We start from the raw sequence: 27,130 nt of genomic DNA, 5'->3' as shown, positions 1-27,130 counted from the left end.
ATAATTTTCCCCATTATTTTTCAATGGTATAAGTTGTTGAGTGACTTAACACACATAAAAGGTAGATTTAAAAAGCGTAATATAGATTTGTTGTTATATATTAGTAGAACGGCATAGGAGTTTTAATTTGACTAGAAAAGCGCTGGACGCTTTCAATACCTGGGATTCAGAGGCTAGAAATGCAATATTGATTTCTTTGCAGGTACGGACATAACGACGACAAATACCTTTGTGTGCTTTCAGCATATCGAGTGCTCTGGTAGGAATGGCTATTCAGTAATGTGGTTAGATTTCATGAAAATAATAAAAATCAAAACAATTATAAAAAAAAAATGGATCCCAAATACACAAGAACAATAATAACTGGCGACTTGAATCATACCCTCGGTGAAGAACACATGCGCAAAGCGGTACATGGGGCGCGCAGGATTCTCAAAATCCCGTATCAATGCACGAACAGAATCATCCGATGGGGTAATTAAATATATCGCATCCATGGTGGGTAATGGCTCACGTTTCTTGTTGATGTCCTCTACCACTACGAATAATATATGTAAGTCATTTTTGTAAGTAAGTAAAAAAAAAAACACTTACAAGTAATACCCTCAGCACTAATCTCATGCATCTTGGTGCAGGCGGAAACCATTCGCATGCCCAGCTTATCCACCACCAACACCCGCCATTCCATGCCACCAGCTCCATTTTTGACAGCCAATGGAGCACCATGTTTCTTCGGTGGTGGCGGTTTGTACTTGACCACCTCGTTCATGATTTCTAAGGTTTCATGCAAAATAAAGAAATACATTTCATTTTATAGCATAATAATAATAATAGTTTGAGTATATGACCTAATAGACTACTAGCTAGTCGGGGACTGTCCACATTATTTGGTATACCTTATATATACTTATCTGTTTGAGATGCAAAGCTTTTTAGGCACCTATTAGTTTCCAAATTAAATAAGAGAATTGGTTTGATTCTTTATAACATTTATTTGATTTTTGTGGCTGAGCTGAAGCCGATTGCTTGCTAGGTCCAGATAGAGGTACGTAACCGATGCGAAGAGGGGTTAGCATGGAACTAAAAGACGACGGCGGCAGAGAGCCCCTTTAGCGGGAGAGCGCAGCAGCTCTGCAGAACGTAAACGGTTGCAAACCATATGCGGCTCACTCTGTTCATACAATAACAATATCTATTAAAATTTACGGTATTGGAGTATACCATCATCCCAATCCAAATTTTCTCTTCAAAGCTTCTGAAGGAAGATTTTGCACCTGACAATGACTGTATTTATCAATCCAAGAGGGTCGTAGAACCGCGCAATCGTAGATAAAACCGACCGCTTTGATGGCTTTGAGTTTGTGTCCAGTGCGGACAAGGCAAAAAGCAGCTGATCCGAAGCAGGGTCCCACGCTAAGCCGAGAGTTTTGGCTATGTCGCTTCCATCATTAAACTTTAGGAACTTCTCTATGTCATCTTCAGGGGTTCCCTCAAGTACTTCCTGGTGACTGGAGCACCATTTCCTAAGTCTAAAATTACCACGGGACAGTAAAGCTGATGTTTGGTGCATCTTGTCCATGACCTGTGCGACCGAATTACCGCCCGAAATAAAGTCATCCCGTAAAACTCCTGCCGCAGAGCAGCTGAGCCAAGAGGGTAGGACTCACCCTCGTCGATGGCCAGCTGGTGCATTGCGCGGACCGCTAAAAATGATGCAGCCCTCGTCCCGTATGTGACGGTGTCTAATGTGTAGACTTGAACCTCGGACTCGATGGAATCTCGCCATAGGATGCACTGATACAAATTGTCGGGTGGAGACACTCGTACGCAGCGGAACATTTTACAAATATCCCCAGTGAGAGCGACTGGATATGTTCGAAAGCGAATCAATATGTTAAACAATGCAGGCTGAATAACACGGCCTGTCATCATCACATCATTTAGAGAATATCCAGTTGATGAAGCTGCGGATCCATCGAAAACGACACGGAGTTTTGTCGTCGTACTGTCCTCCTTTAGGACACAGTGATGAGGCAAGAAATATTTTCAGAGGCTACGGGAATCAGGGTTGACTTGGTATATATGATGCAAATCAATGTACTCCCTCATAAAGGCGGAATACCGCTCCTTGAGTGTAGGATTACGCTCCAGTTTTCGCTCCAGACTGATGAACCGTCGATAAGCCTGAGCATAAGATTCTCCTAAACGATCAGTATTGTTATTTAGTGGCAGACGAACTGCATACTCCCCGGATGGCAACCGTGATAGGTGGCTTACGAAATGTGCTTCACAATCGTCTTCTTCTCTGGTATTCAACCCAACGTCCACACAATTCTCGACTTCCCAAAACATACGAAGAGTTTTATCCAACCTTGCAGCTATCGAATCTGGAAAATTGTGTGTGGCCAAAAGCGCCGAGCTTGATACCTTCTGTCCACCGCCAGATACGATCCACCCAAGCCGGGTCTTCTGCAGAAGAGGCAGGCCATCGGTGAGTTTGATTTGCCCTACGCAGAGGAGATCAAAAATGCAGGATCAGCGAGCTGAATGTTAGATGGAATACTCCAATCGGATACATTTACTGTCATACTTGGTTGAGAATCGGTAATCGTGGGGGCGATGAGAGCAGTAAGCGTAGTTGTGTAAGCAGAGGTGCGAGAATGCATAAAAATGCTTATGGTGGATCCCTCAGTAGAAACGCTGGTATCGCCCAGCCCAGACACAAGTGCAGACGATTGAGTTCTCCCAAGCTGAAGCTGCTGAGCGAACCTGGATGTCACGAGATGCAGCTGCGATCCTGAATCTAAGGAACTAAAACGCCAGACCGATTCTTCACGAGAACCACGGCTGTAGCCAGAAGCACGACATCAGAGTGAAGACCTTGGGCAGCAAGAGAGGTAGACGAAGGTAGAGACGAGTTGCTAGCAGAATTTCGAGCAACGGAAAGAGTGTCCGGTTGAACGGCCAGATCGGGAGGAGTAATACCTGGGCAGCTTTGTGTTGTGGGCTGTATACTATCGATGTGCAACAAACTATGATGCCTACCGCCGCATACTCGACATTTTCCACTATTGCATGCGCGGGTCCGGTGTCCCGGTTTTAGGCAATTGAAGCATAGGGAAAGCTTCTTCACTTCTTTGTGGCGCAGCAACGGTGAGAGATTTCCGAATATCTTGCACGAGTATATTCCATGGCCCGCTGAGTGGCAAAAGACGCATACAGACGGGTCGGCGGAAGAGTTGGAAGCTACAAACGTTTTCTTAACCTGCGTATAGGAATGGTTTTTTCCCACCTGATCGCTACTAGCGTGTGTCGCTGTAGCATATTCCAATCGCTCCATTTTCTGGCAGCGTTGCTGCAAGAATTCGAAGAATTCCTCTGCGGTACGTATAGCATCCGACGATGTGTGCTCCTCCCATTTGGTTTGCGTCTTCGAATCCAATTTCTGCAGCAGCATGTTGATGACCATGAATCCTGAAATCTCCTCAGCAGTTCCCAATGTCTGCAACGCTCGCATGTGTAAATTGACTGCATCCGAAAACTCCCGAAGCCTTTTAGCAGAAGGCGAGTCTACCCTCTTTATCCCAAGAATCTTCTTGATGTGTGCCTGGAAAACAAGTCTTTTGTTATTAGAGGTTTTATTGAGTATATCCAGAGCCGCACGATAATTGGCACTGGAGAGCTCCAACGATCGAACCGGATCCAAAGCCGCATCGGCGAGGCAAGAGCGAAGGGGCTGGAATTTCTCGATGTCACTGAATTGAAAATTGCCATAAAATCCGAAAACTCGGTTCAGAAAACTAAGGCACCTTCAGCTCAGGAAGTCGCTGCTTGTGAGCCATGATGATGGTAATATGTCCGGAATGGCTTGGCAGAGTCGTAGAATGGGCAGCGGCGTGTGATCCCCGCGAAGGATTCGCCAAGCCTGTGCAATCGATCATATAATGACTGACTTTTACGCTTATACAGACTCAGTCTGGAATCAGCCACCACAATATTTCCACCCGCGCCTGTATTCGGATCGTTGTCCATGTTAACCGTTGTGCAATTCGACACAACAACGGAAAATGAAATACCGCTTAAGCGACGATGTATAGACGCGAGAGCGAGAATGCAAGACACGAAAAGTCAAGAACCGCGGCTGCAGCTGCGCAGAGAATGAGAGTTTCGACGCTTAAAGTACCGGAATTTGTATATAAATATTCCAGCAGCACTCTCACTGAACTTGCACTTTAAACTGTTTTTTAACCACAATATATTTGTTGGTAGTTAAACTACCCAACAACAAAATATTACGCAATTAATAAGTTTTTTAAACGGAACGAGATTAAGTGATGTTTTTATATCACGTCGGGGGGTCACCATTGTTTGAGATGCCTAGCTTCTTTGGCACATATTTGTTTCCACAATAAAAAAGCGACTTGGTTAATCTTTATAACATTTACCTAAATATTATGGCTGAGCTGAAGCCGATTGCTTGCTAGGGCCAGATAGGTAAGAGGTTGATATGCAACCGATGCGCAGAGGGGTTAGTATGGAACTAAAAGACGACGGCGGCAGTTCAAAAGTGATTGCCGAAGTGGCGGCGGCACAGCAAGGTAATTGCCGAAGTGGCGGCGTCAGAAAGCCCTTTTAGCGGGAGAGCGCAGCAGCTCTGCAGAACGTCAACGCTTGCAAACCATAGGCGGCTCACTCTGCACATACAATAACAATATCTATAAACATTTACGGTTATTCTTCGGCGGCTGGCCCGAACACTGTCAATAGCATTGAACTCCACCGGCCGAAATGCGCTCCGCTCCCCTTGTAAATTTCTTAATTGCTGGCCATTAAGAATTTTCGATGTTTCGGATTATATATATATATATATATATATATTTTTTTTTTAATTAAAAAAAAAATTGTTTGCTTACTTCAAATGAATACACAGTCAAGTTATACCAAAAAGATATTAAGATTAATTATTGTCACTGTGCAACCCCATTGAAGATGCAAAAGTACAATTTTTAAAATTTTTAACAAGCATACAATTTTTTTTCCAATTTCTTGGTTCTAAATTTACTTTAAATAGCGACGGCTACCAAAATATTTTTGTTTAACGGTTTTCCCGTTTTTTTTTTTGTAGTCTATGTTTTGGTATATGGTATAAAACCATATGCAAAATAAAACTCGCCTTGAAAAATAGAATCAATTAACGATTTGTGGTGAAAGTGGATGTGTGTAACGTCCAGAAGCAAGCGTTTCCGACCTCATAATGTATAAAGTATCAATAGAATACAGCATCGTTAGCCGAGTCGATTAAGTCCTGTCTGTCTGTCCGTCCCTATGAGCGCCTAGTGCTCAAAGACTATAAATCAAAACTTCGCCCCGTCCACTTCCGCCCCACACAAGAGACGAAAATCTGTGGCATTTACAATTTTAAAGATACAAAAAAACAAAAATGGCAGAATCGTAGAAAATTACCATATCTTCTAGACTGCAGAATCTGAATTGGATCGTATAATTATTATAGCTAGAATCAAGAAAACAATTTCATTCTCTCTCGCTAACACACAGGTCTAGAGCAATCAAAATTTCCACACGCCCTTCCGCCCCCACAAAGGACGAAAATCTGAGGGTATCCACAAATCTCAGAGACTATTAAGGCTAAAGTAATCAAATTTGGTATCCACACTACTGTTTGATCTCACTATAAAACGTATAACTCAAAATCATCTCAAAACCCCACCAATTTCCGTCCACAATATTGCAGATGCGAGAAAAATAAAACGCACAATCATAGAGAATGACCATATCTTACAGATTGCCGAACGTGGTATAAATTTAGATAAACTCACAATGTTCGCCTTGTTATATCAATATTCACAATAAACGAAACCAACAGGATATGTCTCGCGGGTGCTGGGAGGGGCCCTTCATATATTTTTACTTCACGCAAATCAAAATCTACACATATTCAAGTACAATAGTACCTTAGTGAAATGGCTATATGTGCAAAAATTATTTTCAATTTTTCTCAAAAAGTAATAGATGCTTGTTTGGTTTGACTATGCAGTTCTTATCTCTTATTGTTGTGCTCAGTTATGAAAAATTTTCGTCTTCTTTGAACTCCATTTGTGGTACCATTAGCTTAAATAAGAGATCAAGCTCGCGCTCTACGTAGAAAATAGATATATGTGCAATCATGTTTATTCATGTTTTGAGAGTCGCAGTGTTAGCATCTTTTCAGTAAAAGTGACAAGCTGATTGATTCTGTACGTAAGCACTCATTATTGCTTCAAAGCAATAAAAATTTAAAAAAAATTGCATTTTAGTTAAAAATGCCACATGGTAAATCATTTTCTGAGGAAGAACAGGGAGGGATCAAGAGAATGAAATTAGCCGGCATAAAAACTGGTCGAATAGCTCCGCTAATGTATCGACATCGAAATACTATTTCAAAAATTTACATAGATCCAGACGGTTACCGCATAAATCGTCGACTTGGCCCAGTATCCACCATAATAGAATTGACAAAACGGCACTTGGGGCAGTTTGCAACTGAAGACTTAATGAGCTGCAACAAAATCAAGGCAGAACTCGGGTTAACAATCCCCAGGCAACGTGTGAGCCAAATTTTGAACGAGAATTTTAACCTGACATATCAAAAGAAAGTGTCCAAACTCCTCTACACTAAACATCATAATGATGCGCGCATGTCATTTTTGAAAAACACAAGTCTTGGGACCCCGAATTAGAAAATTTAATTTTTAGTGATGAAAAAAAAATTAGTTTACACGGTTCAGATGTCGATCATAAATATTGGAGAGACCCGCGTCATCCACGGGCAAATTGCTACAAGCCAAACCATGGTGATGGATCGCTAATGATATGGGCTGCCTTTAGTGCTAAAGGGAGGTCTCCAATATGTTTAATATCCGGCCGGATGAATGCTCAAGCATAGATAGAATTGATATATAGTGAACCTTTTTCATTTGCTGAGCATTTCCATGGTGATCAATAGACATTTCAGCAGGATAATGCGCCAATTCATGTTTCCCGGGCCGCAATGGACTATTTTGAGACCCACAATAAACCGTTGATTAAGTGGGTTTCAATGAGTCCGGACTTAAATCCAATTGAGGATATGTGGGGAATCCTTGCAGCAAAAGTCTATGCCTGTACAAGGCAGAGCGATACATTGAAGCAATTAAAACAGGCGATAGTTGCAGAATGGAACAGGATAGAAACACTACAAAACTTTGCTAATTCAATGCCCTGTAGGCTGCAAAAGCTTCAGGAGCATAAGTTTAACTCCATTAATTATTAAAAGAGTACATACTCAATACCCTTCCTCTTCTCCTGGGGACCCAGTGGCGTAGTGGAATCCACAAAACTGGGCTCCCCCTTCCCGTAGTCTACCCCTCCCTTGTACCTTTGCGGAGTCAACCGCTTAGTGCCGTACCATAACCATCCAAGAGTTGCATTCCTCTTACTCAGGCATCTTCCGCCTCCTCCACGTGCGCGCGACTCGCTTCTCCAGGTCCTTCCTTCCAGGTTCGTCCCTATGAACGCCTAGTGGTCAAAGACTATAAAAGCTAGAGCAACGACGTTTTGTATCCGGACTTCTGTGATATGTCACTGTTACAAGTATATTTCAAAACTTCGCCCCGTCCACTTCCGCCCCCACACAAAAGACGAAAATCTGTGGCATCCACAATTTTAAAGATCCGAGAAAACAAAAATCGCAGAATCGTAAAGAATGACCATATCTTTTAGACTGCAGAATCTGAATTGGATCGTATCATTATTATAGCTAAAATGAAGAAAAAAATTTCATTTTTTCTCGCCCTGTCTCTCTCTAACACACACGTAGCATAGCAGGCTTTGCTTAGCGCAAAACATTAGCGGCTAGATCTCAGAGATCTCTATGATATCGAACCTGCACAAGTTTATTTCCAATCTTCGCCCCACCCACTTCCGCCCCGCAAAGGACGAAAGTCTGAGGCATCCACAGATCTCAGGGACTATTAGAAATGACTGTATAGCTCCCACTGTTGCAAAACTATTTTTAATTTTTCACTGCAGAACTCACTGTTACAAGTGTATTCATTTTTGCTCACTGTTACAAGTGTATTTATTTTTGCTCACTGTTACAAGTGTGTTTCAAAATTTTGCCCCACCCCCCTCCGCACACACAAAAGACGAAAATCTGCGGCAACCACAATTTTGAAGGTAGGAGAAAATTAAAAACGCACAATCATAGAGAATGGCCATATCTATCAGATTGCCGAATATTGCCGAATCCGAATCAGATCGGATAATTTGTATAGCCAAAAGTAACAAATCAATTTGCAGTGGCTACGCAGCAGAAACTCACAACGTTCACCCTCGTTTTATACTTGGACGTTTACATGCAATGACTGCATCTTTCAAGAAGCGATGCAATTAATGCACCGTCAAGTGGCCCGTGTGACACGCGCAGAAGGCTGACGCGCGGCGCGTAGCCGTACCGAATGTGAACATGCAAGAACGATAGCTCTTAGACTACTATGCGAGGAAAATTAGTACTACACTTACTAAAATCCCAAGCATGCAGTCAAAATACAAATACAAATACCACTAAAATTACTAATTACTAGAAAGGTTTGTGAGGATTAGTAATTTAATAAGAGGAAGAGAATTAGTGGTGGATACCATTTTCCTCCGGTTAACTAAGGATGGGAGGTTTACTAATAGCAACTAGAGTAAGATGGGAGTCTCACACCCGCATCCCAGTTAAGGCCCCGCAGAGCAAAGAGTAAAAGATATTTCTGTACTGATTCTATATCCATATTCTAAGATCGGACGAACTAGCGAGATATAGAGAGTCTTTGTTATATAGGGGTCGTCAAATTCTTTTGACCACCTCTTTATAAACCGAAGTACGCCCATGGCCATATTTACCATTGTCGAAATGTGTTCAGAAAACTTTAGCTTGGCGTCTAATATAGCACCAAGATCATTCACCAGGGTGATTCTCTAAAGAGAACCGCCACATAGGGTGTAGGGAGCCAACAAGGGTCTAAAACGATGAAATGTCATTACTTTGCATTTCGAGGCATTAAGGTGCAACAAGTTTGCACAACACCATGACTAAAAGTTATTGAGATCGGATTGCAAGCGAGAATGAAATGAAATTTCCTTATACTGGACACAGACTTTAACATCATCCGCATACATAAGAACTCGAGAGTATGTTAATACCGAAGGCAAGTCATGAATAAAGAGTTTGAAGAGTAAGGGGCCTAGATGGCTGCCCGAAGAAACCTTTACTGGTGAAAAGTTTTAGCCAGCTTACAAATAATTTGGTATATTATGTTGATGTTGAAGTCATTGCAATGTCCAAAAAAAGCGCATGGGCCCCGGGGAACCCCTGATAATGCCATCAGGCGGCCAAGATGGCGATTGGCAAGACTTTAATCTCCGTAAGGGATGGTCAGATCCATCGAGAAAAATGCCATGTGGTAGAGAAAGATCTCCAGGATCGATTCTTGCATTAGCTAGAAGAGAACGGCGGGATACCGCACAAATGTGAGGATGCCGGGTGGCATCAAGGCTAGGTGAAAGCCATTGTCAGGACGCTCGCTCGGCAGCCTTCTACACGAAGACGGTGGCGAGGTCAAGGAGGTCCTGGTCTTAGTGGCGACGCCAACAGGTTGGTCAGAGGATAAGGTAACGAGGACCACAGTAGTCCTCTACAGTCAGCGACAAAAAAACGCCGCATTCTGAAATCTCATGCATTTGTGACTTCTCTAGTGGGTGGTCTTCGCAAATGTGGCCCTATGTATGTTTTTATGTGACGTAACGTTAGGTCTTTCCGCTTATATCTTTAAAATCGATTTTTGTAATTTTGTTGTCCACCCAATTACTATTCAACGAAAATATTTGTATTTTTTGTTTGTTAATTCGACATTTTATTTATTTATTTATTTTTTTTTTAATTTTGTATGGTAACGCCAGAATGGAAATGGCCATATGTACATATGTATATATATTTTGAGATCGAAAACGATTCCTTCAGGCTGTTAAATACATACATCTACAAGAAATTAATATAACTTTCAAATAATATAATTTAACCTAATATAACTTTTTGAGTACCGTGTATAAAAATCGACATGGAATAGAATAGTACATAATGTATCAGATAATTAATAGTGCCAAGCATGTCTGAGCAAAACGTTGATTTTCATCCCCGATATCAATACCTGTAGTTGTGCCTTTAGTTTTTTCTATAATTACAAATTTCATTAATCACACTGTGGGACAAAATGAAAACTTTTTAATGCCTTTCATAATTTTCACTCTGCATTTGCAGCGCCAATAAGGAATGTGCCGAAAAGAAACTGCACACTTTTTTTTTCTTAACCCACATTCTCCCATGCATACATATTTCATATTTCCTCAAAAAATAACTTAGTTGATTCTTAAGAGAGACGTTGAGGAAAAACATTTATCAAGAACTACACAGACCCACAAAAAAACGAGGGCGACCTGACCTCACATCTAATGATGTAACTGCTTTCATTCAAAGCAAAATAAAAGCCGTGGGTTTAAAGGTGGAGAAATTTAACTTATCTTATGCCAGGGAGATAGCGTCGTTTAAGATAAGCATCTCCCCAACTCAATTTGACACCATTTGCTCCACCAAATTTTGGCCGGAGCATTTGGTGGTAAAGGAGTTTAAGGCTAAGAAGAAGAATAGGCCCCCCATATCGCTTCCAAATCTTTCCAGCGTGCCACCCTCAACCTCAACTTCCTCTTCCTCAGCTTCCCGTCTTGCTCCAACCTTTCCAAAAAACTAACTTCTCTTTTAGTAACCTATCAGATGTAATGCGTAGTAAGCTCAGCATTCTTTTCCGGGATAGTGTTGCATTTGCTTCCCACGTTATTGTGTTTACTGAAACCTGGTTAAAGCCGGACATTCTTAGTTCCGAGGTTTTGGCAGGTCGGTACACAACTTTTAGAAAGGACCGTTCGTCTCGACGTGCAGGAGGGGTTCTAATTGCAGTGGACTCTTACTTCACGTCAGAACACTTCACAGTCCAAGTTCAACAGGAACTGGAATTCCTGTGTGTAAAACTGATTCTTCCCGCTTTCGCTATATTCATTACTTGCTCGTATATCCCACCTTCTTCGGATATTTCAATTTATGAGCAGCACTTGTCCGCTTTAACCGCTGTTGCTTCCTCGCTATCTGATAAAGATCGTATGATAGTTCTTGGTGACTTCAACTTGCCAGGAACTGTTTGGTCTTCGGTAAACGAGTCTAGTATCCTAGTGCCCATGTCACGACATGACTTTGTTGACGGCTTGCTTGACCTGTCCCTGTCTCAAGTCAATCATGTGAAAAATTCCTTGGGTCGATTGCTTGATCTATGCTTTGTATCGGATCCGACCATAGTGTTGTTAACCCGAGCCCTTCCGCTCACTATACCTGAAGACGCCTACCACCCTACTTTCGAGGTGTCGCTAGACATAGGACCAACTGTATTGGATCGGTCGAGTAGACTACCTGAACGTGTCCGCTGCTTTCGTAAAGCCGAGTTTGCGAAGCTTAAAACCTTATTAGGGATTTTGATTGGTCCGCTTTGTAATTGTGCACTGATGTCACAAAAGGCACAAACATTTTTTACAATGCTCTTGGCACATTTTTTGATTCTTGTGTCCCGCTTTCTTGTCCGATTAGATCTGGAAAACCCCCTTGGTTTACCAAAGAGTTATCCAGTCTAAAAAACTTAAAATCAAGACTTTATAAAAAATTTCAAGAAGTGGGTTCTCCTACTTCTCACACTCGTTATGTAATAGCTCGGTCAAACTTTTCAGTTCTTAATGCTCAATGCTATAAGAACTACCCATCTCGTTGCAGGATACGTTTTTCTCAGGACCCTAAACAGTTTTACTGCTTCGTAAACAGTAATCGTAGAACGTCCGCACACCCATCCTCGCTATCATTTTGTAATACGTCGGCAAATAATGATCAGGCAATTGCCGATCTTTTTGCCCAGTTTTTCCAAACCACCTATTCTGAGGAACGCTACTCTGGTCAACCGTACCCATACGGATTACCGAGGTCGAACGGCATTTTCAGTCCCTTGTTAAATGAATATTCCCCACTTCAAGATCTTCGACTAGTTAAGCCGGTGTTTTCACCGGGTCCAGACGGGGTTCCAGGTTGTGTACTCAGGTATTGCGCCGAGGCTCTGTGTGGACCATTGCTTAAACTATTCACCCTGTCCATTGATTCCTCTTGCTTCCCCCCAATCTGGAAGGAATCGTTTATAATTCCTCTCCATAAAAAAGGTAGCAAGTCTGATGCCAAAAATTATAGAGGTATAGCAAAGTTATCCGCTATTCCCAAATTGCTTGAGAAGGTTTTAACTCCGCACTTGCAACATCTCTGCAAGTCACTTATATCTCCAACTCAGCATGGATTTATAAGGCGACGATCAACCACCACGAACTTGTTAGAGTTTACCTCTTTCATTATTAAAGGCTTTCAATGTAACTTACAGACGGATGTTATTTACACCGACTTTAGTAAAGCATTCGACTCTGTAAACCATTCCCATTTAGCGCATAAACTTGACCTTTTAGGGTTTCCGCCCAACCTCCTGAGATGGATTTCTAGCTATCTTTGTTCTAGGTCTCAAAGAGTCCTCTTCAAAAACTCCCTCTCTTTACCAGTAAAGGTTTCTTCGGGAGTACCACAGGGCAGCCATCTAGGCCCCTTACTCTTCACACTCTTTATTAATGACTTGCCTTCAGTATTAACATACTCTCGAGTACTTATGTATGCGGATGATGTTAAACTCTGTGTCCAGTACAAGGACATTTCATTTCATTCTCGCTTGCAATCCGATCTCAATAGCTTTCAGTCATGGTGTTGTGCAAACTTGTTACACCTTAATGCCTCGAAATGCAAAGCTATGACATTTCATCGTTCTAACCCTTTGTTGGCTCCCTACACCCTATTTGGGGGTTCTCTTGAGAGAATTACCCTGGTGGATGATCTGGATGTTATGTTAGATCCCAAGTTAAAGTTTTCCGAACACATTTCTACCATGGTAAATAGGGCCATGGGCGTGCTTGGGTTTATAAAGAGGTGGTCAAAGGAATTTGACGACCCCTATATAACAAAGACTCTCTATACCTCGCTTGTTCGTCCGATCTTAGAATACGGCTCCTGTGTATGGTGCCCTCAGTACAAAGTACACCAGGACCGTATGGAATCAGTACAGAAAAACTTTTTACTCTTTGCTCTGCGGGGCCTTAACTGGGATGCGGGTGTAAGACTCCCATCTTACTCTAGTAGACTATTATTAGTAAACTTGATCAGGGGTGACATAGACAGCCCTGATCTGTTGAGCCGCATAAACTTCACGATTCCTATTAGACTGACTAGAAATTTTATACCGTTGTTCCTTCCACTTTGTAGATAGAATTATTCCTTGCATGAACCGTTTAGGGTCTTATGCTCGGATTATAATTCCCTCTACCATATTATATCCAACAATAATTCTCTTCCTCTTATTAAATTATTAATCCTTACACACCTTTCTATTAATTAGTAACTGTAGTGGTATTTGTATTTTGATTGCATGCTTAGTTTCTTGGTAAGTTTCGTGCTAATTTTCCTCGAATGTTAGTCTAATATCTATCTTTCTGCATGCTCGCGTTTGGTTCGGCTACGCACCGCGCGTCATGCGGCAGCGCCCCTCGGTCGGTTGGGCGGGAGGAGGGCTGCGTTTTGCCTGGGATCCGCGCGTAACAGCCTTCTGCTGGTGTCACACGGGCCACTTGACGGTGCAGTAATTGCATCGCCTCTTGATAGATGCAGTCATTGCATGTCAACGTCCATAAAAAAACGTTGTGAGTTGCTGTGGAGACCGAAACTCTACATTTATACCCGATACTTAGTCAGTCTGGCTCTCCTCCGGCAGACGCCGCTAATATTAAACGACACGACAAAAAAACTAAATTGTTTTGTTGATGCTCGCTATAATAATGATACGATCCAAATCAGATTCTGCTGTCTGAAACATATGATCATTCTCTACGATTTTGGTTTTCTCGTATGTTTAAAATTGTGGATGCCACAGATTTTAGTCTTTTGTGTGGGGGCGGAAGTGGGCGGGGCAAAGTTTTGAAATATTCTTGTAACAGTGACATATCACAGAAGTCCGAATATAAAATGTCGTTGCTCTAGCTCTTAGTCTTTGAGCACTAGGCGCTAATAGGGACGGACAGACAGATGGACGGACAGACGGAAGGACGGACGGACGGCTATTGATGCTGATCAAGAATATACATATATACTTTATGGGGTCGGAAAAGCATCCGAGGTTGGGCACCCGGGAATCCTGATGAGATTCCCGCAATTACCAGAGAGGACAGATCACTGTATCAGTGATCACCTCTCGACGCCTTTCCAGGTATCTATCCCAGCTAGGGAGGACTGGGAGATGGGCGAACCAGGACCTGCAAATGCGGTTCACTTCTACACTGATGGCTCAAAGTTAGACGGCCGCGTGGGAGGCGGAATGTACTGCAGCGAGCTGAACATCTGTGATTGCCTCCGGCTCCCGGATCACAGTAGTGTGTTCCAAGCGGAGGTTGTAGCGATCAAGGAGGCCATTTCTATCGTCTCCAAACTACTTCTAGACACGCACTTAGTGTGCGTCTTCTCGGACAGCCAAGCAGCTATTAAAGCTCTAGGCTCAATATCGTCGAACTCAGCGACTGTAAATGACTGCCGCAGGTCTCTGCACGAGATCGCAGAGCAGTTAGATCTCTTCCTTATATGGGTCCCCGGCCACAGGGACATCGAGGGGAACGACGCCGCCGACGAGCTAGCCAGATAGGGTACTACGATCCCTCTCCTATCGGAGAGGGAGCAGGTAGCGATGCCCTTAGCTACGTGCAGGCTCCTAACGCACGAATTGTTCGAGCAAAGTGCCAATAGGAGATGGCAGCAAACCGTCTCCTGTAAAGTCTCAAGATTGATATATCGATCGAAGAAGCGCTCAGCAGAGCTGTATAGACTCAGCAGAGCACAGTGCTCTGCAGTTACTCGAGCCATTACGGGACACTGGCAGATCGGCACTCATGCCTCTAGACTGTCAATCCCTCATAACGACTTCTGCAGAAGTTGTCGCGACGAGGAAGAGAAGGAATCGGTCCCCCACTTCTTCTGTGACTGCCCGGCCCTTGGAAATCGTCGTCTTCGTATTCTTGGAGCCGGACATTACGGACCTGTCCGAAACAAAACCTGGGACCTTGTCCAAGCCTCCGGATGGGACTGCTCTTAACCTGCAGTAGTCTGCTCTCATGGTTTCAGGCAACGAGAAGGGGCACATGCCCATGCGGCAACACAATGGACGTCTTATAGGTCCAAGTGAGCTTGGGGTGGCGGTGGTTTCTTTATCTCCCCCTCCCGGCTACTGCCTTAACCTAACCTACCTAATCTATAGGGTCGGAAACGATTCCTTCTAAACGTTTCACACATACATTTTCAAATTCACAAATCTAATATACCCCAATACTCATTTTGAGTATCGGGTATAAAAATACCACGGAAAATAAAGAGATCAGGAAGGCCAAAGAAGATATCGAGTCGCGGCTAGAGAAGCATTCTCAAGGAAGTTAATAAAATCCCGAAAATAGGTGCACCAAAATTGGCGGAACACATCGAAATGTTTTCAGGAGTCAGGAGTTGTGCACCCAAAAACAATTGCCAATTTTTTTCACAAGGATGGTTTCAAGAGCCGAGGAAGAGCAGAAACCTTTGATTTCTGAAAAGAATCGCCAAAGCGCACTTAAATAAGGAACCAAAATTTTGGAAAATTTGTTTATTTACTGCTGAAAGTAAATACTAACTAAGTACTCTCGCTCTCACTGCATGCTTTTCCCATAAGGCCGTCTCTGTTTTGGCAGCTAGCCAGCTAGCAGACTAATGACATATATGTACATAGCTTTTAAGCTGTTTGTATACGATACAACGGCTGCATGAGAGTATGTGTACGTGTGAGGCATACAATCTCATTTCACTCAACATTCCTATGCTGCACAGAATATCAACTCCATTTAGCTTACGTTGGCACAAGCGAGATAGCACAACTAATTTAATGACAAAGCATGAAGCGATACAGAAATAAATGCTGCATTTGCAGTCGCTGCATCGTTTACAACCAGCTTTGTGGTGCGATGACATTAGACTGAAAAAACAGAGATACATATCTTTATAGGAAAACCATACAGTGAGAGCAAGATAAATACATACATATGCGTTAGCTTGGCTTTCCAGTTTAGCAAAGTCTAGTTTCATATGACTATAAACACAAAACAGTGTAACCGTAGTGCATTAACACCTGGTCACACCCTTACCCCTAGCAAAATATGTAGTATGACTTCTAGTCGGTGAAAATTTTATTCGATCTGAGTACTAGGTTTACAACACAAGCTTACCAAGCTGGCAAAAAAACATTTGACTAGTGTCACATGAGAAAAATTCCTTTACTTCTACTGTTCCTGTCTGAGAGAGTGTGTGAAGGGAGAGATCACGGTACATTTTTTTTTTCTTCCTCTTTCTATAATACTTTTTCATGATTCATGATGGTTGGAACAGTTATATTTCAGTTTGATATCACAGGAAACAAACAATTCGGTTGCGTTAGCTACAAGACCATCGGAAAACTAGGCTTAAGCAATTTTATATCGATTTGGATACTGACGCTGATCTTACATAACCCACCATGCGAAAACGGTGATTTTTTATTCTGAACGATATTATTTTCGTTCATGAATCATGAACTGGCTCACATACATACAAATGTACGTATTTAAAATGAGAACACCACATCAATAGTGTCGACACATACACAACATGCTTTATGACTCATTACAAATTGAGAACTTATGCTCCTCAAAGAAAGTAATGTTAGTGAAATCAAGAAATGATTATTATGTTGTGAAATGGTTAATCCATTAGGTGTGGTGAACATGTAATGGTGTGGTAGCAGGTAATGAAACATTTATTTTTATTTTTCCCTATACTGATAGTCACTGACCATTTTTGTTTGGAAAAATCAATGAACGACAAACATGTCGCACATGTTGGTACATAAATTTAAAAGGTTAGTATGCACTTACTCTGGCCTACTAATACTTTCAATGCCATCTTAACAGAGCAATAACGCAATTCAACCAAGTACTGCAAAACACAGAAATATTTTTGGCACACCAAATGCTTTTAAGCTGGTTCTAATTTATAGTTTTAATGGAGTTGAGAAAACTAGAAATGATGTTACTTAGCGATATATCTGATATATAAACGATATAAACGAAATTTTCTGATCGATATTTTTTACCATTGGCGGTATTCCACCAATTGCTTTTGATGTGATAACTGTGTGGTTGCGAATGACTCGCATTCGAAAATGAATTTAATAACAATGTTCTGTTGCCTAAAACCCTTTCTCGGGATCTTAGTCTGATTTTTAGACTGCACTTTCGGTCAATTATCATGAGCGGGTGAAGCCGATTGCTCCAAGGAAGGATTCCAGTGAGCCCATGCCGGCGATCGACTTAATGACTCCACGGTTAGTGGCCGCCACCTCGACTGAGGTCATTGACTTGGGATCAGCCGCTGCTCCACCATCTGATTTGGAGGGCTTCATTACAGTCAGATGGAAAGAGAGGAAGAATCGAAACAAACATGTTAATCGTCTTGTTGGTGTTACTCCGTGCTGTGAGCCGTTGAGTGTGATGCAGAGCAACAAATACCTTCATATTGGTAAATTTTCTACTAAGACGGGGCCAGAGGCGGTGATGAAATTCTGCTTTGAAATTCGTAAGCTTTAAACTTGGGGCCCCTGAACCCCTATTTCGTGTGGGCTTTGATGACAAATTCTGGGAAGTATCGGTAAGGGTTTCCCGCTTTGTGCACAGAGACCGGCAGCTTATTTGATAGCAGTTAATTTGCGTACAGCTGTGCGGACGTCCACGCCAACTCCGGGAGCTCCAGATCCATCTACTTCAAGAAACCCCCAGTAAACGGCGACTCTGGTTTTATGATCGCCACTTCTCCACAACATATTCTGCTTGCACTTTTTTTACTTTTTGCTATGAGCAACAGCCCTTTGTTTCATTTTTGGCGATCTCCAATCACACAACAACAAAACATTGTTTCTTCACTATGCACTTTGTGCGATATTCACTCGGTTTCTGCTGGATCAGACGACGATGCTGGCGGACTTTCTCGAGTACGCACGCTTCTGACGTCATCATTCCAACAATTACCGCTATAGCAAGGCTTCGTGTGCTATACTTACGCCGTCGCTGCTCTCGACATTTGGGTAGAGTCAGAAACCCGACGATCGTTCTTAAGTGGAACACTCTCTTCAGAATCAGCACCTAGATTGTACCGATACGTGAGATTTCGACGTTGTCATTTTTAGCTCAGTTACGGATAGTGGCATAGCAAACCTTTTTACCTTTTTTTTAGCTCCAATTCTGAGCCATACGAAGCTTGGCATAATTTCGATATCTTAAACTCTATTCCCTGGTCGATATTGGCATACTTGGTGTACAGTTTGGAGGCAATTGATGAAAGGAAAATTCTTGATGGCAACTGCGTTCAGTGAGCCTCTTATAATTTTCTTCATAAGTTCGCTGTTAACAGGTCGGTTTACTGGCAAGTGGAACGTTGCCACGATTACGTCAATTTTTAAGAAAGGTGCCAAAAATTGATCTCTAATTATGGACCAATTGCCAAATCAGCAAATTTTTCAAAACTTCTTGAGCGAATTGGCAGATAGATCATTTTCCTCATGGAGGCCGACATTAGCCCAAATCAGTATGGTTTTATGCTGAGTAGATCAACGGGCACTAATCTTATCGCTTTTTGTAATTTCTGTACTCGTGTGTTTGAAATGCACGCTCAAGTAAATGTTGTGTATACTGACTTTGCTAAGGCCATTGACAAAGTCTCCCACTGTGCCCTAATAGCCAAGCTACATCGGTTAGGAATTCATTCCTGCCTGCTCAGTTGTTTTAGATCAAATTTTGAGCTGCGAGAGGATGTCGTATTGGTAAGTGCAAAGCTTTCCGACTCATTCTTCGCTATTTCCGGCCTTCCACAGGGAAGTGCACTTGGCCCACTACTGTTCTTAATATTTATCAACGGCATATGTATCAGCATTCAAGCTTCTGAGCATCTGCTTTATGCTGATAATCTTAAAATCTTCCGATCTCTCAAAACCTTATGTGACAGTTTCCTTCTTTAGTGCGACCTGAATAGAGTTTCTCTTTGTTGCAGACTTAAGTCGTTTCCTCCCAACTTTAGCAAATTTTACTTTTTTTCTTTTAGTAAGTGTGTCCTCAATGTGTTAGCCGCATATATTGAATAGATGGCCGTCCTCTCTATAGGGGTCATATTGGACTCAAAATTTCTTTTTGTGGAGCGCTTGAATTTAATATTGCCAAAAGCCTATGCTATGTTCGGCATCGTTAGGCGAAATCATCCCAGTTCAGGGACCCATATACGAAGCTAAGTCTGTACTCATTCCTTGTGCGCTGGAGAATTGAGTACGCTTCAATGGTTTGGAATCCCAGTGGGGTCGTTCAAATTTCTCGCATCCAGAGACTGCAAAGAAAGAGTCTGAAATTGGCACTCCAGCCTTTGCCAGAATGCAGATGTCGCCTCGTGCATCTTTCCTCCCTTGAGGATCGAAGGACCATTGCGGCCCAGATCATTATTTATGACCTCCTAGTGGGTAACATCGATTTCCCTGACCAGCTTAGTAGGATGGGCTTCAGTACGCCTGCCAGGAGCCTAAAGCTTCATTCTTTGTAGTTGATCTCCACCGGACCAATTATGGCTTTAATGAGCCCATTTGCCGGGCGCTTCGCCAGCACAATACGCTGCCAGCTGGAATGCGTTTTGACTTTTGACATGGGTTTTGACTTATATCTTTTTAAAATATATATAAGTAAGTCTAGTCAGTTAGGGTTATTTTAATTCCATTGGCAAATCATACTAAAAAAAAAAAAAAATATGTTTAAAAAAAAAAAAAATACTCCACCAGCAATAAAACCTCTTAAATTCGCTCAACGCCTTTTTGTAGATGTTAGCGAAGTCATTCGGTAACAAGGGACAAACAAACAGGGTTGGGCCAAGTCAAATTAACCCTTTCGCATGTGAAGTGCAATTGTGTGTGAGATTTTGGTGAGCCGAAAGATCACGCGCACCGCCTGGGATATCAACGGATGGAATTAAGTATACCAATTGTTAAGACCTTAAAAGAAAAGTCTAGACATTTGCGAGTTGAGTTGTAAATTCAAACTAAATTTTATTCTTAAAATCAGAGCCTTATATGTGATTTGACAATGAGGTAGGAGGTACAATTTGGTAGTCTATAATTATCGTTAGACCTACGCAGAGGATACACTTCACTGAGGGTGTCTATTTGAGTACATGCTTACATTAGTTTTATTTTAGGACCGCATTTGTTAAGTGTTTTCTCCACTTGTGTTTTGTTGTCGTATTAATGGGTTACAGATCGCTGTTTACACCAGTGCAGTCATAACTTATCTACTTTATGTGATTTCTTTAGATTTCTGTGTTGTTACATGAGTGGGTACAATAATCTATTTATGTTTAAACATTCTGCAAGGGGCCGAAAGTGGCATTGTATTGACGATAATATGTTCATGTTTGAACACCAATCGTGGTATTTTGGTCGAAGGACGTAAGAAATGGCTGTCGAAAAGTTATCGATTCGAAAGTTTGAAATCCATGTGCACTAATATGCATTTTTTTGTTTATATTTCAGAAGAAAATGGCGAATTGTTAGTCCAAATAATAATTTAAAAAAAAATCGACGTTTTGATAGAAAAATTTGCGGGGGCGGTGGCACTTGTGAAGCTACAAATAAAAAAAAAGCCAAAAGTAGCAGAAAATTACATAATCGATGACGGAGTTGGAGCATTTCAACTCGATAATAACTCCGGAGCGCACCGATTTCTTTGTGAGTGGTAGCCTATCTTTCCATGGCAGCTAATTAATGTTTTTTTTTCCATTATTTTCTTTTATCAGACTAACAAATTAGGGAACGTAATGGGGACGAGCCCATCAATGTCAAGAAGTTTAAAAAATATGGTGCACGAGAGGATTATTTTGGAGTAAAATTTATTTGGAACTTCGGGGAAGAGTTCCCTTGGAAGTTTCAAGGAATTTTATAATGTCCTGGAAAAAAAACTTTAAAAAAACATAATAATTGATTAATTAATCCATATTACTTCAGCGGCGGTGAAAATAAAAATACCGAACGAGCAAACTGAAAAGGCCATTCGTAAGGCTCTTCATAATATTAAGAATAGTGCCTTTCTGAAGAGCTCAAGATCAAATCAAACAAATCCAAGGCTCTGAACACCGCAGAAAAGAATTACATATTCTATAAATAAAGCAAATTGACAAAAATTACCAAATTAATGTTTTTCCATATTAAATGCATGCATTTTCGACAAAAATTATCGCTTATTAAGTGCATGATTTTTCGAAAAAAATCATCGCTTATAAAATGCATGATGACAGTGTCATCATGCCATAGGATCTCTCCATGTTAATGTCAACAGCTCAGCGTATGGCGGATCATCAACTATGTCATCGACGGAAGTGACGCTGTCATCGACATGTCAGTAGATGAGTCATCGAAGGCCCGTACTGCAGGGCCAGAACTCTAAAAAACGAAAAGATCATACATATACAGTAGATAGTAGATATATATGTAGATAGTATCTAATATATACATACAGATCATCACATATTTTTGTGAAATCATATTGTGCGTGTAATACTCACTCATGCAGAGCGTTGCTGTGCTGGTTGGCTCCTGATACACGCAATTTGAATTACCTTTTGGTTTGAAAGGAGCTATCTCACAAGCCAATTACCTTCGCATACTCCTCTATTTGTTCGCCATTTTGGCATTTGTCCAAGGTAGCTTCAGTCATCGAATGATAGGAATCAATTTCGAAGTTATATACTAAATACCAGGAGTTCAAATCTACCTTGACCAATTCTTGTTAATGCTCAACCGGCATTGGAATTATCCTAAACAAATGGGATGCGTGCCTAACAAACAGGGGAGGCTTCACGTTCAGAATTAATTGTTTATCAACAAAATTCCTTTCGCTGTTGGTAGGCTGTAAATTTCCTTCAATTCTGTTCCTATTCTTTTTCCTGGAAGCACCAATGTTTCTAATAAGTTATCTTCTATTTATGCTTTTTCTCCCTTTAACTGTATAGGTTTTAAAATATTTGGATTTAGTCTACCACGATTAATATCTATCAGTAATAGTAATAACTGCTGATTGAATTTTATCGAACTTTTCAATCAAGGAACTTAGTTGCTTTGTTACCATAAAGAAATTGATAGACTCCTTGTCTTCTACCCTAGCTCTCATACTTCTAAAGTTCAAATTTATTTCCTCGATAGTTCTTCTGAGGATATCTACCGTTGACTATACCACTGATGTTTGTTTCTTAATTTAATCATCTAGGTTATGTTGGTTTTCTAATAAATTTTTCATATTTCCTTCCAACGTTTCCCTATCTTCGGCGTCTATTATTCCAAAAAATATATGATAAAGTGAGCCCATAAACTCAAATGGTGCTCGCTTCTTTCTTTTATTCTCCTGAGTCATGAAAAGTTTATTATTTTTATCCAAGTCTGCAATGTTTCTTTCCGCGTTTAGATAACATTATTGCATTGATCTTCAAAAGTATAAAGCTTACCACACACAACTCTCATTTTCCCAATCAATTCTTTTCCCTTTTTTATCATTTGAAAATACGGGTCAATGTTATAATAAACAATTAAATCCCAGGAAGAGGCGACTATGTCCCATAGCTCGCAAATAACTGTTGACACTTTCGTCGTGTCTGATAAAAACCTCTCATACAATAGCCCAAAAGATGCGGAAAACATGAATAAGTAAACATATACACGAAAAAACTAAAAACACACTTTACTCAGACACTTTTTTGGTTTTGCTCATCTAAAGACACTTTTGCTGTGAGCGCTTGACCGTCGTTTGCGAGCTATGCTATTTCAACGTCCCCCATCGGGTCCAAAATATATCGAAGTGGTTCATTATTTCAATTGACCACTTCGCCGTTCCTCTGGCAGCAATGTTTGCATTTGATACTTGGGAACATAATTCAAGCACTACAATGCTGCAATTAGTCCTATTTTCCATTTATTTCTTTGTTGTAGTGTGTGCAAATAATCTTCTTTCCATTTAATCCAAAATTCTCTTTTTATTTTCTGAATTAATCTCAACCTATCCAGATTCCAGATTTGTTCCTCTGAAATTGTCTCAATTGGGCCAAATATAATAATAATAAAATGACCTGATCCATCCAGATCGTCAATATCATTTGTATCTGTAGACAAAGGGCGTGAATTTAGTTCCGCTTCAATTTGACATAATAGAGTTGCCATTTCCTCATAGGTTAAATTATTGTCCCCAATTACCCTTTTTAAGTGATATTTCACTGATTTTACCCCAGCTTCCCAAATACCTCCGAAGTGAGGTCCTGCCGGGGGAATAAAATGTCACTCGATCTGTTCTCTTTCTAATATTTGAACCACTTTTATGTTGTCTTTGAGGGCTTTTCGGTATTCCTCGTCTAATTTTCGCGAATCTCCCACAAAATTGCTTCCATTATCGGAAAACATTTTTGCACATTTTTCTCTTTTTGAAAAAAATCTTCTAAGTGCAGCTAGAAATGCATCTGAAGTAAGATCGCTGACTACTTCCAAATGAATAGCTTTTGTCGCCATGCATACGAATACGGCAATAAATCCCTTATAGGATTTCTGCCCCCGGTTTTTAGAGCATCGGATATGGTAAGGCCCGGCGAAGTCTACACCTGTATTTGTAAACGGGTGCGACATTGTAGCTCTGTGTTTCGGCAGATTTCCCATAATTTGTTCTGCAGTATTCTGACGAAACCTAGCACAGGTGACACACTCGTTAAGTTTTTTCTTTAAGCAATTTCTTAGCACAAATATCCAAAACTTTCCCTGGATATAGTTTCGCATCAGATTAATTCCACCTTGCAATGTTTCTTTATGTGCATTCTTGATAATTAAAGACGTGAAGTGACACTTATCTAAAATCAAGGGATGTTTAACCTCAAATTCCGCGTTGGAGTTTTGCAATCTACCTCCAACTCGTAACAATCCGTCTTTATCTAAGAACGGATTTAAGCTTAATAGTTTATTTTTTGTTTCTATTTCCTTTTCATTAATTAGGCTAGCTATTTCGGAACTGAACTGGATGCTTGTTTTTTTTTATACCCGGATACTCAAAATGAGTATAGGGGTATATTAGATTTTTGGTGTAACTGGATGTGTGTAACGTCCATAAGGAATCGTTTCCGACCCCATATAGTATTTATATTCTTGATCAGCTTCAATAGCCGAGTCGATTGAGCCATGTCTGTCTGTTCGTCTGTCCGTTTGTCCGTCCGTCAGTCTGTCCGTCCCTATGAGCGCCTAGTGCTCAGAGACTATAAGAGCTAGAGCAACGACATTTTGAATCCATTTTTCAGTGAAATGTCACTGTTAAAAGTATATTTTAAAACTTCGCCCAAAGGGCAAAAATCAGTGGCAGCCGAAATTTCAAAGATACGAGAAAACAAAACATGCAAAATCGTAGACAATGATTATATCCTTTAGATTGTAGAACCTGAGCCAGTTCCTATTAATATAATAGCCAGAATAATGAAAACAATTTTATTCCTTCTCGCTCTGTCTCTCTCTAACACACACGTTTTATGGTCGGCTTTGCCTATCGCAAAAAGTGAGCGGCTAGATATCAGAGACTATACAAGCTAGAGCAACCAAATTTGGTAACCACAATACGAAAAATCAAAAAAATCAAATTCTTAATTGAATAAATCGTAAAAAAATGATGTCTTAAATTTGTATGGAAAAAAAGGAACATTTGATTATAGCCTTTTCCCACACTGCACAAAAAAAAGCTGATGACAATGCCACGCTCATTTCCTCTTTTCTTCGAGTCTCTACATTGTGCGTCGCCAAAGACTGTTTTTTGGTGCTAGAAAATTCTGGGACCCTGACAAGCTGAGCTGCCTATACCGAGTAGGTAGGCAGCAGGCTGCGGTTAGAGACGAAGGATAGCCCAAAAGAGAAAAGACACTAATTTTTGCCCGTGGGCGTTATGCCACTGGGCGTTATGACATATACACGTATGTGGCGGTTGCTTATTCTGCGGTGGAAAATGTAGTCGACAGTCAAAGTGTCGTGATGGACAAAGCAATTTCCGGGTTGAGCGACATAGTCGTTCAGTGAAATGTTTCCAATGTCCGGGGGGGTTTAGGTGGCGGTGCTGCAGAACCGTTATCGGTAACTTATCCCCCCCTAACTTGAAACGACGGCCATAATGAGGGCATGGCCAACGAAGTTGTGGCAGGAGTGACAATGGAGTCCAGGTTGGTGGGTGTGAAAATTATCGATTTCCGCTTGAAGATTCATGCGAAGGTTGTGGCTGTAAGCCGGATTCCGAAGAGCACCTAGACGGTTGTCAAGTGTGCAGTGGATTGGTCTCTTAACCGAATTACTTCCAGGCTGTTCTCCAGATCGTTAGGTGTAGTCCTGGAGGCTCAATTTTTTAGTTAAGGTTAATGTCGTTAAGTTTTGGATATGAGGCATGTCGATCTGGAGTTTGTCTGCTATGGTGGCGGCGTCGACGTATTTGATGCCGTCCGCGGAGATTCAGTAGTTCTCGTAGTGGATGACCATGGAGCCGCTGAAGTTGTTGTCAGACATTCAATCAGAAGGGATATTTATATTTTTGGCGTTGAAGATGCGCATAAGTCCTTTCATTGGCATGCATATTTGTGGTTGTTGTCCGCGATCGATGATGTTGCAAGTAACTTTGTTGTTGTTGAGTAGGTTGAATAACAAATCGGGATTGGTGGGGGTTGTCGGCGCTTTGCATACATGTAAATCGCCCAGTTTAATACAAGGTGAATCTTAATTTCTAGCTTATTTTTAATAATGTATTGTGGGAGGATTATACATTTTGTTTTATTAAATGGCAAAGGCATTGGTATCGTTCTTGTGATAAAATTGGGATTCTAATTTTTATTTTTTTATTTATTTATTAAATTTAAGGCTAATGTTGAGACAACGAGCTTTTTCGCTGACTATGATTGTTCAATAATTTCACAAATTATTAATTTCCGAAAACGTTATAAATTTTATTATAGGTATTTTGTGTGTTGAGGGTGGCCGAAGATGCCAGAGCCTTTTACAATAGTATTAGAGTGACACACTTGGATGAGGCAAGCGAGCCGATCTCGAGCCAAAGTAATAGATTGGGGACAAAAAGGGTCTGTTCTCCAACTATATCAAGCGGTAACTGCTAGAGCAGGCGCAGCTGCTGACGGCTTAGCGACGGCATAGGAAAGAAAAGATAACAAGAGCGAGCATAGATAAGAATAGATGATTAAATGAGAGCATGTTGCTGAGCGAGCATAGATAAAGCTACGCTTACGTTACGTTAGTTTAGTATAATGACCAAAATAGAAAAGAAAGTGAATTGATAGGCAATAAAACAATGGTATAAAATTTACACTCGGGCTTCGCCCGAACATACTCCCCCCGTGGAAGGATCCATGCCTTTCACCTCATCTCGTAGAGGCAATAGACATAGTTTTGCAAGTGCTCTTCGGCTAACACCTGTAGCCATCCTGATCAAGGCGACTCGAGATACGCCATCAGCTCCTGGGATGAGCTCGAGGATTCTCGCTAGAGGCCACTTCAGAGGAGGGAAGTTCTCGTCCTTAACAAGAACGACATCATTGACGTGAAGCTCAGGATTCCGGGTGCGCCACTTCGTTCTTTCTTGAAGACTGGTTAAATACGATTGGCGCCAGCGAGACCAAAAGATTTGCTGAAGCTGTGTGACCTTCTGCCAACGGTCCAAGCGATCGACGTTTAAATGAACCAAGTCAGGCTCCAAGAAGGTTGTGATAGGGGCGCCAACTAGAAAATGGCTGGGCGTGAGTACA

The 27,130-nt window shown here is 41.3% G+C and overlaps 1 protein-coding gene and 1 long non-coding RNA gene across 2 annotated transcripts in view; one reads left to right on the top strand and one right to left on the bottom strand.

Moving 5' to 3' along the window:
* Positions 1-17,238, bottom strand: part of LOC6603546 (protein ROP) — a 30,435-nt gene extending 13,197 nt beyond the window's left edge. Inside the window, exons 1-3 of the mRNA XM_026989968.1 lie at positions 17,173-17,238; positions 595-774; positions 383-538 (exon numbers count right to left, since the gene is read on the bottom strand). Coding sequence (XP_026845769.1) covers positions 383-538; positions 595-774; positions 17,173-17,200 — 364 coding nt within the window. The 5' untranslated portion in view covers positions 17,201-17,238. The remainder of the gene's footprint in view (positions 1-382; positions 539-594; positions 775-17,172) is intronic.
* LOC113566060 lies at positions 16,239-17,261 on the top strand. Its single transcript, XR_003408920.1, has 4 exons — positions 16,239-16,585; positions 16,649-16,854; positions 17,083-17,156; positions 17,209-17,261. It is a non-coding gene; the product is annotated as an uncharacterized LOC113566060 (long non-coding RNA).
* The last annotated feature ends 9,869 nt before the right edge of the window (positions 17,262-27,130 follow it).

The sequence above is a fragment of the Drosophila persimilis genome, unplaced genomic scaffold (genome assembly GCF_003286085.1).
Source record: "Drosophila persimilis strain 14011-0111.01,24,50 unplaced genomic scaffold, DperRS2 tig00000477-arrow-pilon, whole genome shotgun sequence".
In the NCBI taxonomy this organism is placed as follows: domain Eukaryota; kingdom Metazoa; phylum Arthropoda; class Insecta; order Diptera; family Drosophilidae; genus Drosophila; species Drosophila persimilis.
Note: the sequence above shows the minus strand (reverse complement) of the source record. Positions and strands in the feature narration are given on the sequence as shown.